Raw genomic sequence first — 15,546 nt, 5'->3', positions numbered from 1 at the left:
GCTAAACCAAAACCCTGAATCTGAATAGTCCCAAACTTTGGGGAATTCTGCATCCAGCTCTGAATTTGGCATCTTGGGCTCAACGTTAATCCCAGCCAATCTATAACTTGGAGTCATTGGAGGGTCACCCAGGACTGTTTAGAACTAAGGAGCTTAACTATATGGGGTTACTGATTTCATTTGTTTGGAAATGCTTATTAGGAAGCCACTGGACAACACTGAGGAAAGAGAAGATGCCCCACTGTGCGAGGTGGATTTGGGAACAGAGGGATCCCACTGGCTGTAAGCGACATTGTGTGGTTCAGTTTTAGCAGCCTTACCTGTTGGGTAAGGACCAGATCCCAGACTGAGCTTTCTAAGAAGTCTTGTCTAATGGCAGGATGAAGCACACAGAGCACTGATGTCCTCATTCCAAACATTCTGTGCCTTCTCAAGCGGCGTACACACACAAATACACATTCCTACCTGTTTGCTGCCAAAATGACTAATGGAGGCTGGCACGGGTTCTCATGTCAAGATCATGATGGCTGCAGCCAATGTTTGATTTTACTCATCAGCATTTTGAGGGGAAGCAGAATCAAGCCTGGGGCAAGAGCTGCCATTGTAGCTGTTAGCTCATGCACAAAAATTCCCTTGTGGTTCACTGTCTACACGAGCAATGTCAGACCCTTATGTCAACAATAGCGTAATTCTCTGCAACCTATAGGCTGTGTGGTTTCTGATCTGAAGCCAGACTTCTCATGGGAAAATATAGTTTGACAGGGAAACTTTCACCACTTTAAAAAAAAATGTTTCAATCCAGAGCAGCACTGCTTTGTGTTTGCCACACACTCTCCTAGTATCGATTGTTACAAATTTAAAATCTGGGATTTTTTTTTAACATGCATTAGGAGCCAAATGTTGTCAGTCTAGACTCTAGAGTAACTGCTATTTTACATTGAATTGCTGTTAATTTACACCAGACCAGCTGAGATCAGTATCCTTTGCTCTTTTGTTAAAGCCCTTTGCACAATAATATCATATTAAAAAAAAGTGTAAAATGATCTTACCCAGAGAAAATATTTCCCATAGTAACACACCAAAAGACCACACGTCACTCTGCGTAGTATAAATTTTATCAAAAATAGCCTCTGGAGCCATCCATTTAAGTGGAAGTCTTGCCTAAGAATGAAAAAGATGTGGCCCATGGCCAGTTATTGTGGTTGTTAATCTGCCCATTCCCTAGGGGGAGTAATATTGAAGATTGGCAGGTCAGGTCCTTTTCACTTACATCTCCTTTCCGTACATAGTCAGGATCTTTGTAAATATCCCTAGCCAGTCCAAAGTCACAGATCTTAACCACGTTGTTTTCCGACAGAAGGATGTTCCTTGCTGCCAAATCCCGATGAATACACTGCGAGGAAATGCGGACAAGTGAAATCAGAGGTTTTGCCTGAACATCAGGCTGCTAATGGAGTAAAAAGCCTGGAGACTCTTTGAAAAGTGAAAGAAAAACGAGCTCTTGTTGGACCTGGGTGGAGTGGGAAAATGTGTGTGGGAGCCTGCCAAAAATATACTGCCATATGATAGAAAGAAAATAACTTCAGCACAAGAAGTAGATTGAGAAACATGGTGGCTGGTCATTTCTCAGACTCTTTTCATGTTAAATAAATCCTGCTCGACCAGCTAAGATCAGAATGGATTTGCAACCACCACAGTTAAATATTAAACTCTATGGGCCAAATTTTGAAAGGAGAAGGCCCAGGGGCCAATACACCAACATTTGCATATGCAATTACCATAAGTGAGTGATTGCACATATGCAAAACTGTGCACACAATCTGATTTCTGGGTACTGTCATGGTAATCATCTGACAGATCCACAATTATGAACATATTTTTGCACATGGCTTAGACTCAGACTTCTTCAAAAACCTATAGACTATGGACTGAAATGACAGTGAGGCATTCAGTTACCAACAATTACCAGCAAGCTAAACGATTAGAACTACATTCCTCCGAAGTTATCAGAGAGTTTTTTCTCCATTGTGGAAGGATATTTCCTTCCTGGAGGCAGGAGGGATTTCTTCTATATCTGTCATGGAATTCAGATGACATTGCCTGATTTTTCTTCATGCCGTCCAGCTATGGTCCCATATCATAGTTGCTGTGCTTCCAGCCAATGACTGGTGGAGACTCCCTTTGGAGGTCTATCAATGGCACTCCTTACTTGACCAGAAGATTCAGTGGAGTTACAATAGTGTGAAATAAGCACAAGTGACAGGAGAATCAGGCCCAATAATATACTTAGTCTTTATCTCTAATAGCTATGGCTCTATGAAAGAAGCTCATCTCTTGTGGTTTATTGAATGACAAAGACATAAGAAGGAGGAGTGGCGCAGAAATAGAACTCACTTTTCTGGAGGCCAGGAACTCCATGCCTTTTGCCACCTGGAAGCTATAGCAAATCAGATCCTCCAAGGTCAGTGGTCGCTTTTGCAGATCCTCACCATCTACAAGAGACCACAGAAACATGAGAACCTAGAGGGAGAAGGCTAGACAGCTGAAAGACCTCTAGCATTAACCGTACCTCTCAAATCCTGGAGAGCACATAAAGAGGGATATTTGGGGAGGAAAAAAGGGACATTCCTTTTAACTCCATTAGATGAAGAGTTTTCTGGAAGGGCAGATTGGCAACACAAACATTCTGCTAAAATTTTGCTACCGTCCCTCCTCCATAGAAGAAGCAGCTGGTGTGTGTATGTGTGTTATTGCAGACCTTCTGTAGTGAGCATGAGGGGGAATGCATAAGGTCTACACTAGCCGTGCTTTGCCAGGATAGCTAGTGAAAGTGTGCCTCTTGTGCATTCAGCTTCTATTGGCCCCAACCGCCACAAGCAAAACAAGTTATTCCAGCAAAAGTGCAGTGTTGGTGGCACAACTGTGCCTACATTAGTGGTTATTGCTGGCCCAGATATGTAAATCACAAATTACCCCTCATCCTACCCCTACCTGACATAGCTATGACAGTAAACATTTGTAGTGTAGACCTAGTTGGAGTCTGCCATGACCTTCAAGACTTGTCAACAAGTGAAGAGACTTTGTAAAGCAAGTGACCCTTGGGGCAGGGCTTAGTCAGAAACAATGGACTCAGGAGTAGATAGGTTTCTTTTACCTTCTTCTTCCTCTTCGGAGTCACTGTAACTCTTATCTTCAATGAATCCTGAACTGGCTGAGCTTCCCGTGCTGGCCACACTCTCAAGGCGCCTCTTGATCAGCTCTGTTAAATCACTGTTGGACTCATCCAGACTTTTCTCTGCTTGGTCAGAGTTCTCCTGGGACTAAAAATCCAATAGAAATGATTTACCTTGGTGAAGTGGGATGCCCAGGCAGTTCAGGGTATTTAATGGAACAACATGGCAGAGGCTGGGACAGGATCTTATGGCGACGTCCCTATAAGTGTTTTGTAAAAGCACTTTTCAAATAATACACAGGGAACTGCACTGGGTAGGGAACCAAAACTGATCACTATAGCACACAAACAATAATGGTGAGAGGAGGAATTGTGGCATCAGGGAAAATTCCCTTCTCTTACATGAGGTATGTAGCCATTTATTTTATTTAAGTGAATTTAGTGACGTGCTATTACACCGCCATGAGTTTGGCTCCGGTTGCTGCAATTTCAAGCTCAACAAAGTGAAATTGCCTCTGGTGCTTTTCTCAAATTGGGAGGCTCTAGGAACATACAAAGTCCAAGGGTAATGACCACAGACACAAACATAAGTACAAAGTTTTATCTGTACTATAAGTTTTATTAAAGTCACAAGCAAGGTGATGATTACCCCTGCACATAGAAATCCTAAGAAAACCTATGCAATAATTATAACCGTAGTCATCCTCAGAGATATTTTAGTGTCCGATGGACCTCTCAAAAGATCATCGCTAGAGGGACAGTTCCTGCTGGGTTGTCTCTTGGGTTTTCCCATTTTTATCCAACCAGGGAACCCTCTTTTATATTGTAATTTTGACTACACTTAACACTCTATGTATGTGCATGAAGGTGTCAACCCTCTTTTTCCTTATATATATTTCCACACCCCATGAATATTGGGGTGCCCTATTTTCCATAGGTTGGTTGTAGTTCCTCTTATTCTCATTAGCATCTACACACAATATGTACCCTGTGGTCAGGACATATGTTGTAAAAGATGTTGCAATAAGGTATCTTGTGATCTTGTGGTTGATTTTCCGCCACATTACCTATTGGCACATCTTTCCAGTAGTCTTGTGATCTTACTGGCAAAGAGTCATTCTCTGGTCACTTAAATTTGTCAAGCATTCTTAAGTCTATGGCTTGGTATAGCTAAGCTGAAATCTTACAGGCCTTACTTGTAGGCCTTGTGTTTAAGCCCTGCTTTACTTAGATACACATTAAATACTTATCACTCGTAAATACTTAATAATCTTATACTTCTCTGATCCTACAACCTAAATCTATTTGACATACATGAATAATATGTAACATAGCATATGAGTTAATCATAACATCACACAGCACAACAATAAATGGATAATAAAATGAACTAATTGGCTACAGTTACCATATGTGCTTTAGGGTCCATGAAGAGCCAGATGTGACCACAAATATTAGAGACATCTGGAAAACCCACACACAATAACCTGCGTCGTACCTGGGAAGGATCAAAGGCTGCACTGATCCTGCTAGGATTTGAATCAGTGGTCCCTGTTTTTAGACAGACTGAGATTTGAAACAACCAGGCTCTCAAAGCTGCTATCCGAGTGTCGTATTTAGTCTTCTCGTGGAAAGAGGGGACTGACCTCACCTCTCCCATAACAGTTCTGGTGGCTAATCTGTGTAGCCCTCTGTGGGACAACAAGACTAGTGAGCTGCTGAGGAGGGAGATGGGATTGGGGAACCAGTGTTTTCATACCTAATGTAGAGAGACCATCCACTGCTCTTTCAAGCAGCTAGTGGCTGGTGGTGAGGAAGTGGAATCAGAGCAGTTTTTTTCTCCTCCAAGTCACATAATGGTGAATGTGCTGTTTCCATGAGCATTTGCAATTGATTATGCAGTATGGGCTGGAGGTGAGGGAGAGGCAGGGACTGAAACCCTACAGAGGAAGGAGTCCATTCTTCCTTCTCCTCTTACAAGTTGGAATTTGGTGGGCTGATGAAGCGCCAGCCTTCAGATATAACTGAGGCCCATCTAAGGCAAGTAGAGAACAAATCCTAATAGTAAGCAGCTAGCCTCAATGATCATGAATTGCCCATCTTGCAACTGCATAAAAAGCCAGTTGTTTATTTTACCTTATATGCAACAAAGTCCCCTCGTTTTCCTCTCAGGTAATTAGACAGATTTCCATATTTGCAATATTCTACGATAACCATTAAAGGACCTGCAAAGAGAACAAAAGCAAAGTGACCTTCACAGATGTAAAAGTGGAACATATGCATAGTGCATTTCTGCACTCCTGCCATGGAAAGGGTCTAGAGAAGGACAAAGTGTTTAACGTTAATTCAGCCCCATGATTTCCCTTGTGAAGTAGGTAAATATTATAAGCCCCATTATACAGATGAGGAAACTGGGTAATAAAGAAGTGAAGTGACTTTCCAGGCTCACACCATGAGGCAGTGGCAGAGGTGGGAAACTGAGAATAGAACCCAGGAGTCCTAGCTACTACCTCCCTCTTTACCTGTCAGACACCAATATTAAGAAATTGTTTCTCGTTTCTAGAAAAAGGAACATTAAACATACAACCCCCATATTACTAAATTCTTTTTTTTTTTCTGTTGGGATCCATTTCGTGGAACAGCCCTCTGGGTTTTCTGATCTCTGTGTAAATCTTTTTGTATTGTACAGAACTTCATGCCAGGGGAGGCAATACAAACACATATTTAGATTTGTTTGTGACACCAGATGAACTAAAAGTTTGCAAAGATATTTGATCTAAAGGCTTTGGAAGCACAAAGGGGCATGTCGATTTCTTCCTTTCTTATTCCTGGGCAAAGTATTTTTTAGTTTGATGTATTTGTTGATTTTATACAACTATGGATGTTTTTAGACATCTTTGCAAGTGCTTTTGCATTTCAGCCCAAGCCATGAGAGAATAAAATCTGCATTTCTGTGCAATTAGCCTCCACTGCATGGTTGTTGGGTTTTAGAAAGCAGCACACAAAATGCCTCAAATGTAGGGGAAGGTGAAGTCATGGGATTAGAATGCATGTAAACACCTATTATTATCCATCCTAAGTGGTCAGCCTTTCATCTCTGTAAACCTTGTTCCATCTGGAAACTTCAGATTCAGACTCTTGAGTTCAGACTTCAAAGGAAAAATGCCAAGGGCTGCATCAGGCCATTCAGTGAACATGCAAACCCTAAGCAATAAGCTCTTATCTGCATGTGTCAGAAATACACACACACAGTCTTGTGCCGTGGTGTACCTGTTTGGCTCAGTTTGACATAAATAAGTCTGAGAACCTGGGATTGAAAACAGAGCAGTGGGGAAGAGTTGATGGGGAGCAAACAGGGAAGAGAGACATTTTATTTGAAATCTCTCTACTGGCTCAAAATGAGGAAGAACCGGGTTGCAAACAGCACCGGGGAATGGATAACCCAGATAACCCAGAGGTTTTTTACTTAACTATAATATCATTGTATTATATTTCAAGGGCCTTTCAGCTGTAAGGATCCTAAAGTGCTACCACGTAGGCACTGTACGCCGTGGGCCTGCTCAGTACATGCCACTCCCATTGACTTCAGTTACAGCTGTGGGTGCTCAGCACCTTTGAAAATCAAGCCCAAGGTTCATATAGTACTATATATACACAGCACCACTCTTTGCATAAATGCAGTCACCTCTGTGGTGCCAGCTGATCTAATGTGGATATCAATGTCACCACCACAGCCTGTCTAAAGAGGGCATGGGCTGGAAGGCTATGACTGAGGAGCAGTCAGAACAGGAACTGATACACTGCAGCAAGCAGTCAGCTGCTCTGAAGTCTGCAAGCTGGGGGAGACCCAGGTGACTATAGCTCTGCAACTCATCTTTGATCCTGCCACTGGTCTTTACTGTCTCTTCTGTATCACTATGATGCCTCCGCCACCGCTGCTCCACAGCGTTAGGTTACTCCCCCAAACCAGTGCTGGCTTCTTACAGTGCAAAGAAAAGATCAGACGGAACATTGTCTCAGGAAACTAAAGTCAAATCTGGCTAGTGGATTCTCGGAAGAAATGCAGATTCCGGCCTGACTTTAAAGTGCCACCAAGTGCTTTATTCATGCCTCTGAAATGTTTCCTAGACGCAGCATCTTCATATTTTAGTTCCTTATTATAAAGCATATTAGAGCATGCATTAGTGCTAAGTGCTTAACATCAGATGCTCTGACAAGGTGTTTCAAAGTGACGTTGCAAGGGGCAGATATTGTTAAAATAATGTCTTGTGCACGTTTAATGGGAGCAATTATCGAGAGTACTATTACAAACTATATAAAACTTAACAAAGAATGAGAAAGCCCTGTGCTTAGAAATGGTATTTTAATGGAAACTCTTATCCCAATGTCTATCTTGTGAGCTCTAGGCTATTTTTCTTCAGTTTCCACCGGCATCGTTCAAAAGCAAACAAACTAGAGCTTGCTTGTAGGCTACGCAGTTAGTGCTCTGTAATGCCATATGGGAAACCTGCCTTCCACATCCAGTCTCTTTCTTCTCCAGGTTTTAGCAGTGACTTCTTTGAGCAACTAGTGAGGTAGCACTAAAAGGGCCTATTCAGCCAGAAGGACACCTGGGGACAAGTACACCTGGGGACAAGTACACTCAAGCAATGGATAGTCACAATAGGCAAAGGATCACGTTCACTTACATGGACCTTGCTATGATTAGAACTCAATAAGGTGCAAACATTAGGGTCATATTAGTGTTCACGTTAATGGCTAGTGGCTACAGTTGCATGAGACTGTTCTGGGCGTCTGGTTATGTCAAGCCATCACACTGATATTTTACTAAGTATTATCTCCCACTTTTCTTGGCTTGATTTGGTAGGAGGCACTGCCACCATGGCTCACAACTTCCCTCCCCCCTTAATCACAGGTCAGCAGCCCAGCGTCAGGGATAGCTTGCCTGTTCCTCTGAAATCCTCAAAACATTTCAGACCAATGTGACTCTCCAGTCAGTTGTGGTTTGCAAAGCTACTGGTCTCTTGCCTCAGCGCTCCTGCGGATTCCAAATCCATGGCTTCCAGATTAGGGCAGGGTCTGCCACTTGCTGTCTCCTGCCTGTTCTACTGTGAACTGTGAATGTCTGGTTTGCGGGATAATTTATCTCCTGTCATCCTGCCAATTATCTTAGTAACATTGCTTTTTTTCCCTTTGGCTTGGCAACTAGATGTCCCTTGGGAAAATGATATCTTTAATTCCTCAGACAGTTACCAATGTGGGCACCATCTCTCTGTCTCCATTTATTTTACCCTGGTTTCTTTGTCCTCAACCCTTCTCCCACATTGTTTGGAGATTGTTTTCAAGGTTCATCATAAACACTGAAGATACATCGATGGTAGATGTTACCCTGTAATTAAAAGCATAAAGCAAAGAGAGCCAGCACTGTTTTAAAGGGCAGGCTAAGAAGGGGAAGGATTCTCCACTGCTTAGGCAGTAGGCTAGGATCCTGGAGACCTGGGGTCAAGTCCCTGCTCTGTCAGAGACTCTTTGTGTGACCTTGGACAAGCCACTTAGACTTTCTGTGCCTCATATTCCTTTCTGTAAAAAGGAGATATTAGTACTTGCCAACCTCACAGGGGTGTTGTGAGGCTAGATACATAAAAGGTTGTGAGGTGCTCAGATACTGGGCCACATAAGTACCTTAGATAGATAGAAAAGTAGAGAAAATGAAGGGAACGTATGTGTTAGGAAGGAATTCAAAAGCCATCAATTACACATTGCCAAATTCTCCCCCCACACAACTTCAGTGGCAGCTGCCAGGTTATACTGTATTGTACTGGGCACCAGCTCATGTGTGTACACTGCTAGCACTCTATTGGTTGGAAAGTTAGACATGCATGTGTGTGCTGTAATAACACCCAGTAATAGAGACCCTCCCACAGGACATGACCCCTAATAGCTAACGAAGATTCTCCTTTTTGCCTGAAGAGTAAGGGCCTATGTTTCTGAAGCAGAATATCCTTTGTTCTGTCCCTGCTGATGACCATGAAGATGACATGGCTGCAGAATTGCTATTGCAACCGAGCACAATTACTGAGCATGGATTTGCTGAATGCTTTGTGGGAGGATGGTTTCTTACCTCCTGCTTTGGTGCAGGCTCCCAGCAGGTTGACCACGTTCAGATGGTGTCCTATGTGGATGAGGATCTTCAGCTCGGACATTAAAGCCTTGCACTCATTTGTAGTTGCGCATTCTGCTTAAGATAAACAGGACAAAGCCATCTTTACACAACAGGATATTTGTAACAGGACACAGAAAATCCTGTTTATACTTGAAAACAAAACCCACCGAGGTTACTTGTGCTATCTCTGCCTCTCAGACTCCTAAATAGATAAGAACTCATCCGCCTGCTGTGACCTTTCTGCAATGGAATAACACTTTGCCCTCTGGGTGTCTCTTGTCTTCTCTGCAGTGGGTCACCGTGGATTATTATCCTGCAGTAGAACCTTTCTAATGCTACCTAGATACTGGGAGAACCTTTGCAAAGAACTAAATTTTGCAAATTTAGCAAGTGAACAAACACATCCAAAAAAGCAAGGAGATAATGCAAGAGAAAATGTTTTTTTTCAGTGCTTGTTGGTGATTGCAGTTTAGTAGCAACTCTCTGCAATAATACTTCACAGGATCTACTTTTCAGAGGTGCTCAGCTCTCACCACTCCAAGTAATGGGAGCTCTAGTTGCTCACACATCTGAAAGTCAGGCCCCATAGTGTGCTACTCAGTGTACCCCAGAACTTTTTGTAAAATAACCAAGTCTCGGTCATATGAGACCTCACTACAGTGCTGTCGCTGGTATTAAATCATCCTTAACAAGTGGGCAGAGTGGCCATGTCTGTGTGTGAGTTGTAAAGTATGTGAAACACAGACTAACAAGATTCTGTTGTATTTCACAAAGTCAGGAGAGGGACCATAGCTCCTGAGTACTAGGCCTTGTCTGAGTTACATGGACATTTCCTCAGTATTGATCCTGCTTCTGACACCATATATTTTCCATATGGTTGGCACTGTAACTAGTGATTGTCTACTATCGTCTTTGTATCATTTTCATGATTAAAACAAACAAAACAAAAAGGGGTGGATAATGCTGGGTTGTTGCGTGTTTCCTACCACTGCGCGCAGTCTGCGTGTCTGACGGTTGGGGGTTAGCTTTAGAGCTCAGTGAATAACTTATAACAAATCATTTATTTTGACAAACTTAGCCTCTTTTTCTGGTTGCAGAATTGTCTATGAACAGATTTCCCAGCATCTTTGCATTTCTTATGCCTCATAAAGAGATAAGTACTCCAAGCCTGAGTCTCCTTCAGCAGGCATCAGTTTTAACTCCATTGACTTCAGTGGAGTTCAACCTGATTTACATGGCTTTGAGATGGGAACCAGGCCCAAGAACATTTAAATTGAACATCATCTGAAATTCTTTATGACAATCTATTACATTTACATTCTGCCTTCTATTTTGAAGGAGATACCAACAAGCTTCATGGAATTTACATTCATGGAATCACTGTAATGCTGCCACCTCTAGGGCCTTCTCCTTTCTGAATGAATAGATTCTCACCAGAGGTTCTAGTTTATTGATGGCTGCATTCACGGTGGGGATGGCATTTTGCGTGGTGATGGGGGGCCATGGATGAAGCAAGAAGGATGAAGCAGCAGCCAGGAGGAAGGTGTAAGGCACTGCCAGAAGACTTATTGGGCAGGGTTAGCTGGGAGGCAGCCTGCAGAAAACTGTGTGGGGTGGAGGAGCCAGGGGAGAGTTGGGTCAATCAAGGGCCTTTGGGAACTTCAGCTCACGTCTTGAAGAGGGGTGTAGAGTGGGACAAACAACAGCAGAGAGAGGGGGATCTGAAGACCTCATTGGCCCAGTGCAGGTCCAGAGAAGGTACAGAAAGCTGGTACTGGCAAGTAGCGGAAATCTGGCACTGAGGGGAGGGGTGAGTAGTGGAGGAGCAGGAGAGGCAGCTGGCAACAAAAGCCACATTGTGGAGCTGAAGGTGTTAACACTATTACACAGCAACACTATACGGCAGTTTGGGCTAGCGAGTGTAGCCCCACCCAAAGAAAATCACTTGTATATTTGAAAAGAAACCAAGTTACCAGTTAAAACCCACAAACCCATGCACCCAACATGCCAGATGATGTATTTATTCACAAACTGTCTGCAGAGGCTTTGTATGTAAATGTCATTTGGAAACAACATATGCTCCAAGTTCACCGGCCCCCTCCCCGCCTGGCTGGATGGTAAAAGCATTCCTTCATTTTAATAACTGCAAGAAAGTTGTCCCTAATTCACTCCCTTGGCAGCGCTCCTTTTCAACCCCTTGAACTGTTCCACATCTGGAAGGGCTGGGATCGATGGTTTCGACACAATTTCAGACTAATGCAATTACAGTCTGTAATCTGTTTCCCTCCTAACCCCACAGACATGGAGGCTGCTGTTTTCCTCCTCTAGGAATATAAGGCTACATCAGGGGCATAGTGTGGAGCCCACTTGTCATTTCCCACACGTTGACATCCCCTGTATGACGACTAATTGTCCCATGTGGCAAATCCATTCCCTTCCAAACCCAATGTCCTCAGGACTGGTTTAGAGCTGAGCACTGGAAACCTTGTTACCCACGTGTGTCCAGAGGAACTGTCTGAGAGCTCTCAGAGAAATGTACCTTTAAGCATTTTAACGGCAACTGTTTTGCAGGTTGAAGATTTATCGATACCAAAAGCAGATGCCTCCACGACCTTCCCGAAAGCACCGTGACCCAGTGTTTTACCTAGAGAAGAAAGAGTCAAGAATGAGCCGTAGGGGGCTGAGGACAGTCTGCATCAGCTAAGAGAGAAACATGCATTAATCTTAGCTTTGCAAAAAATATAGGACACCAGAGCCCAGGCACAGCATAGATGAAGAGTCAATAATAGATGTATGTACACGTGATCTGCCCACAATACAGTATGTAATATACTTCCCAGCTAAAAATGGCTTTAAACTGGAGTTGAGGCTGACATAAGAGAAAGGTAAAAACATTACATGCAATTATCCCCAAATCAACCCTTCCCAACCCAGAGTTCAGGTTGAAAGAGAAATCCAAAGATATTAAGGACATGCACAGCGAGGGCACCTAAAGAATGTCCACTCTCCCACCCTGCAGTTATTGACATGTACTCAACTTTAACTTCACGGCAACGTAGCTTTTATCTGGAAGCTGCTTGTTTTGAATTATTAAAAATGTCAGACATGAACACTATACAAGAAACACAAAGAGAATGGTCCCATTTGGGTTTTCCCCCTAGCCACTAGAACAGGGGTTCTCAAACTAGGGGTCAGGATGCAAGGTTATTACATGGGGGGTCACGAGCTGTTAGCCTTCACCCCAAAACTCGCTTTGCCTCCAGCATTTATAATGGTGTTAAATATATTAAAAAGTCTTTTTCATTTATAAGGGGGGTCACACTCAGGGGCTTGGTATGTGAAAGGGGTCACCAGTAGAAAAGTTTAAGAATCACTGGACTAGAAGATATATAGTGTGCATCTTTAAATCTTTATTTGATTTGAACAGTTAGGGTCATTTTTACCAGGACACTCTGACTGCTTCCCCTGCTCTGGAGCTGCACTAAGCAGGCAGAGCAAACTGGCCAGTTTCCCCCAGCTCCTGCCACCCATATTCCTCTGAAATCCCGTGCCTACCCCTACACTTCCCTGAACACACACCATTTCCTCCTCCCTCTGCTGCCACATGCCCCCCCCAGACCAGTTTTCCCCTCCCTCCTAGTCTCTAAATTCCCCTGCTGGCCCCCAGGATTCCCCCCTCCCCCTGAGTAGATTTTGTTCAATGGGTAGGTTCTGAAAAGAATTTTAAACATTAATCATAATTTTTTGGTCAGTTTCTCTTAATGGAAAGTTGCTTTCCGTCAACAAGGTGAATAACGTTCTTCTACAAACTATTTCATGAAGACCCGCCTTCTTTCAAAATATCTGCCTTCTTCCCTGGGGGAAGAGGGTGGCTGCCAATCCTGCCAAGGGACACTGCCTTCCTTGAGGACACCTTGGTTTCACTTCCACTGAGAACAACGGCAAGTGATAGCCATTTTGTAAGATGCCATCTGTATTTTTGAAGGAGACCTTTAGCACCACTCCCATGGAGAACAATCCTTGACTCTGGAACCACTGTCAATTCTCCTCCAAGGATGGAAGAGCACTGGCCATGGGGGCTAGGGTAGCCTCTGTCATCTGCTATGGTCCAACATTCAAGGCCATAGGATATCACCATCCTTGACATTAATAATGTCTGTACTGCTTACCAAGCCGCAGCCTGTCTCTTGGAAACTCCCATTTACTGCTGTCATATGGCAGACGGTCACACTGCTCGTCAAGGGGCATTTCCTCTGGGTCCATTATGATTGACAGGTATCCTGTTTTAATATCTGTGGCATCCGGCTAAAAACAGGAAAATAACCAATTCACAGGCTGTAACTTGAGAGAAAGGTGTGATCTAGTGGAATTTGCGTAGGCTCGGGTACCAGGCCTCTCTGAGTTCTAGTCCTGGTTCTGACACTAACGCCCATCTGTGGCTTTTGAAAATATCTTGGCAACACCATGCCTCAATTTATTCATCAGTAAAATGGGGAAAATAACACTTATCTATGCTGGCCTTACGTGTGTGTTGATTGGATTAACTAATTAATGCTTGTAAAATTCCTTGAAGATGTAAAGTCCCTTAATATCATTAGTCTCTACATACATTAGAGAAACCCAACACTGCTACTACTTGTGGGAAATCCTTGAGATTAAAGCAACATTTTTGAGTGCCTTGTTGGACAGCTCTCCAATTCCTTAACAACTCAAGGCATCGTGCTTTAGAAACAGGCTTACGTGTCAACATGGGTGCCACTGAGGGGAAAAGTCTGATTTGGGCTCCCCTTATGGCCACTTTATGCAGGTGTAAATGATGACACAAGATCTATTGGGTCTAGCACCTCTGCTGTCCTGGAGAGAGACAGAGTAAACTTGAACTTGAATGATTCTTCCCAGTTCTGTTGTAAATGTGGTGAACACTCATACAAATTACAGAAGATCAACATTAAGACTGTGGTTTGGGCTGCATCCAAACAAGAGAACTAGCATCTTGTACCATATTTTTTGTTTATATAAGCAAGAAAGAACAACCCTAAATATGATTTACTTTATCAAATACTCCTTGGACCTAATTTAGGGCCCACTTCTTTGGAGTCTCAGGAGAGAGGCCAAGGAGTAAATGAGCCATGGAAACATAATGAACTTTTGTGGTTTGAGCCCAGCTTGAGAGCAAACAATAGACTGTAACATCCTACAACAATACTTAAACCAGCGCTCCCTTCACTAACTACATTTTAGGGAAAACCTTATTTGAGATGGGCTGAAACCAGAACTGTAAGGGGTTTAGGATTTGAATGCCTGTCTCCAAACATTCTTGGATGCTTCTGAATCTATGTCAGATCCACAAGAGAAAGGGGCCTGTTTTCCTGATCTGATTGGATGCTGACCAAGATGGCAGAAATCTCATAAGTACAGCTGATCTCACAAGATGTCAAGTAATTAATCAAGAGGAATGTTGGCCTGAAATTTCACGAGAACAGCTCATACAGTTTTGTCACCATCGACCCAGGTCGACCTCAATCCTGAACTCTGAAGCTTAGTCTTAACTGGATCCAAGCCCAGAGCTCAGCTCTAGTCCATTTCAATTCCATGTACAATATGGAAGCTCTCTTACTTTTCTCATTTTCCGAATGAAAAGGGTCAGAAGAAGCCAAAAAAGGGTAGCTGCTAGACCAGTGCAGACCAAAATGATAACTTCAATATTGGACTTTTCTTCAGAGCCTGTAAATTAAATGCATCGGATTTAAATTCAGTGCGAAAATTAAATTATAAATAAATAAATAAAACGTGTAATTCCATCAACGATGCTTCATTTCAGAAAAATGGTAGCCATGAAATGCCATGACATGTGGTGGGAGCCTTTTCATTCACTTGCTGTAGGCAAGGATATAGGAAACCATCTCTAACCAAGAGACACAGAGACAATGGTTTGGCAGAGGTGGGCAGGATATCCACTGAGTGCCATTACTTTATATTATCAATGCTAAGTGTTCAAAGTATGATACTATGGTTCTCAACCTATGGATCATGAACAGGTGTCATGGGTTGCAATCACGCTGTTCTTTTCCTATGGCTAATTGGAAGGTGGTCCCAGCTAACTCTTGGCTAAATAGGAGGGAACCTTAAGGAGATTCCAGTGTGAAAAGGCTAGGAACTCTGTATTATATGATTCCCCATGAAACATTCAAGTTATATTGACCATATCTCA

General features: G+C 43.0%; 1 protein-coding gene across 2 annotated transcripts in view; it reads right to left on the bottom strand.

The window, feature by feature from the left end:
* The window catches only part of LOC125642670 (vascular endothelial growth factor receptor kdr-like), a 184,419-nt gene that overhangs the window by 31,865 nt on the left and 137,008 nt on the right, over positions 1–15,546 (bottom strand). Inside the window, exons 16-24 of one of the 2 annotated variants that reach the window (XM_048864348.2) lie at positions 14,953–15,059; positions 13,505–13,640; positions 11,875–11,979; positions 9,294–9,410; positions 5,309–5,397; positions 3,155–3,320; positions 2,395–2,492; positions 1,271–1,393; positions 1,050–1,161 (exon numbers count right to left, since the gene is read on the bottom strand). In XM_048864348.2, coding sequence (XP_048720305.2) covers positions 1,050–1,161; positions 1,271–1,393; positions 2,395–2,492; positions 3,155–3,320; positions 5,309–5,397; positions 9,294–9,410; positions 11,875–11,979; positions 13,505–13,640; positions 14,953–15,059 — 1,053 coding nt within the window. The remainder of the gene's footprint in view (positions 1–1,049; positions 1,162–1,270; positions 1,394–2,394; positions 2,493–3,154; positions 3,321–5,308; positions 5,398–9,293; positions 9,411–11,874; positions 11,980–13,504; positions 13,641–14,952; positions 15,060–15,546) is intronic. The other variant, XM_048864349.2, reaches the window with a different exon arrangement.

The sequence above is a fragment of the Caretta caretta genome, chromosome 9 (genome assembly GCF_965140235.1).
Source record: "Caretta caretta isolate rCarCar2 chromosome 9, rCarCar1.hap1, whole genome shotgun sequence".
Taxonomy (NCBI): Eukaryota; Metazoa; Chordata; order Testudines; family Cheloniidae; genus Caretta; species Caretta caretta.
This window is presented reverse-complemented; position numbering and strand designations above follow the sequence as displayed.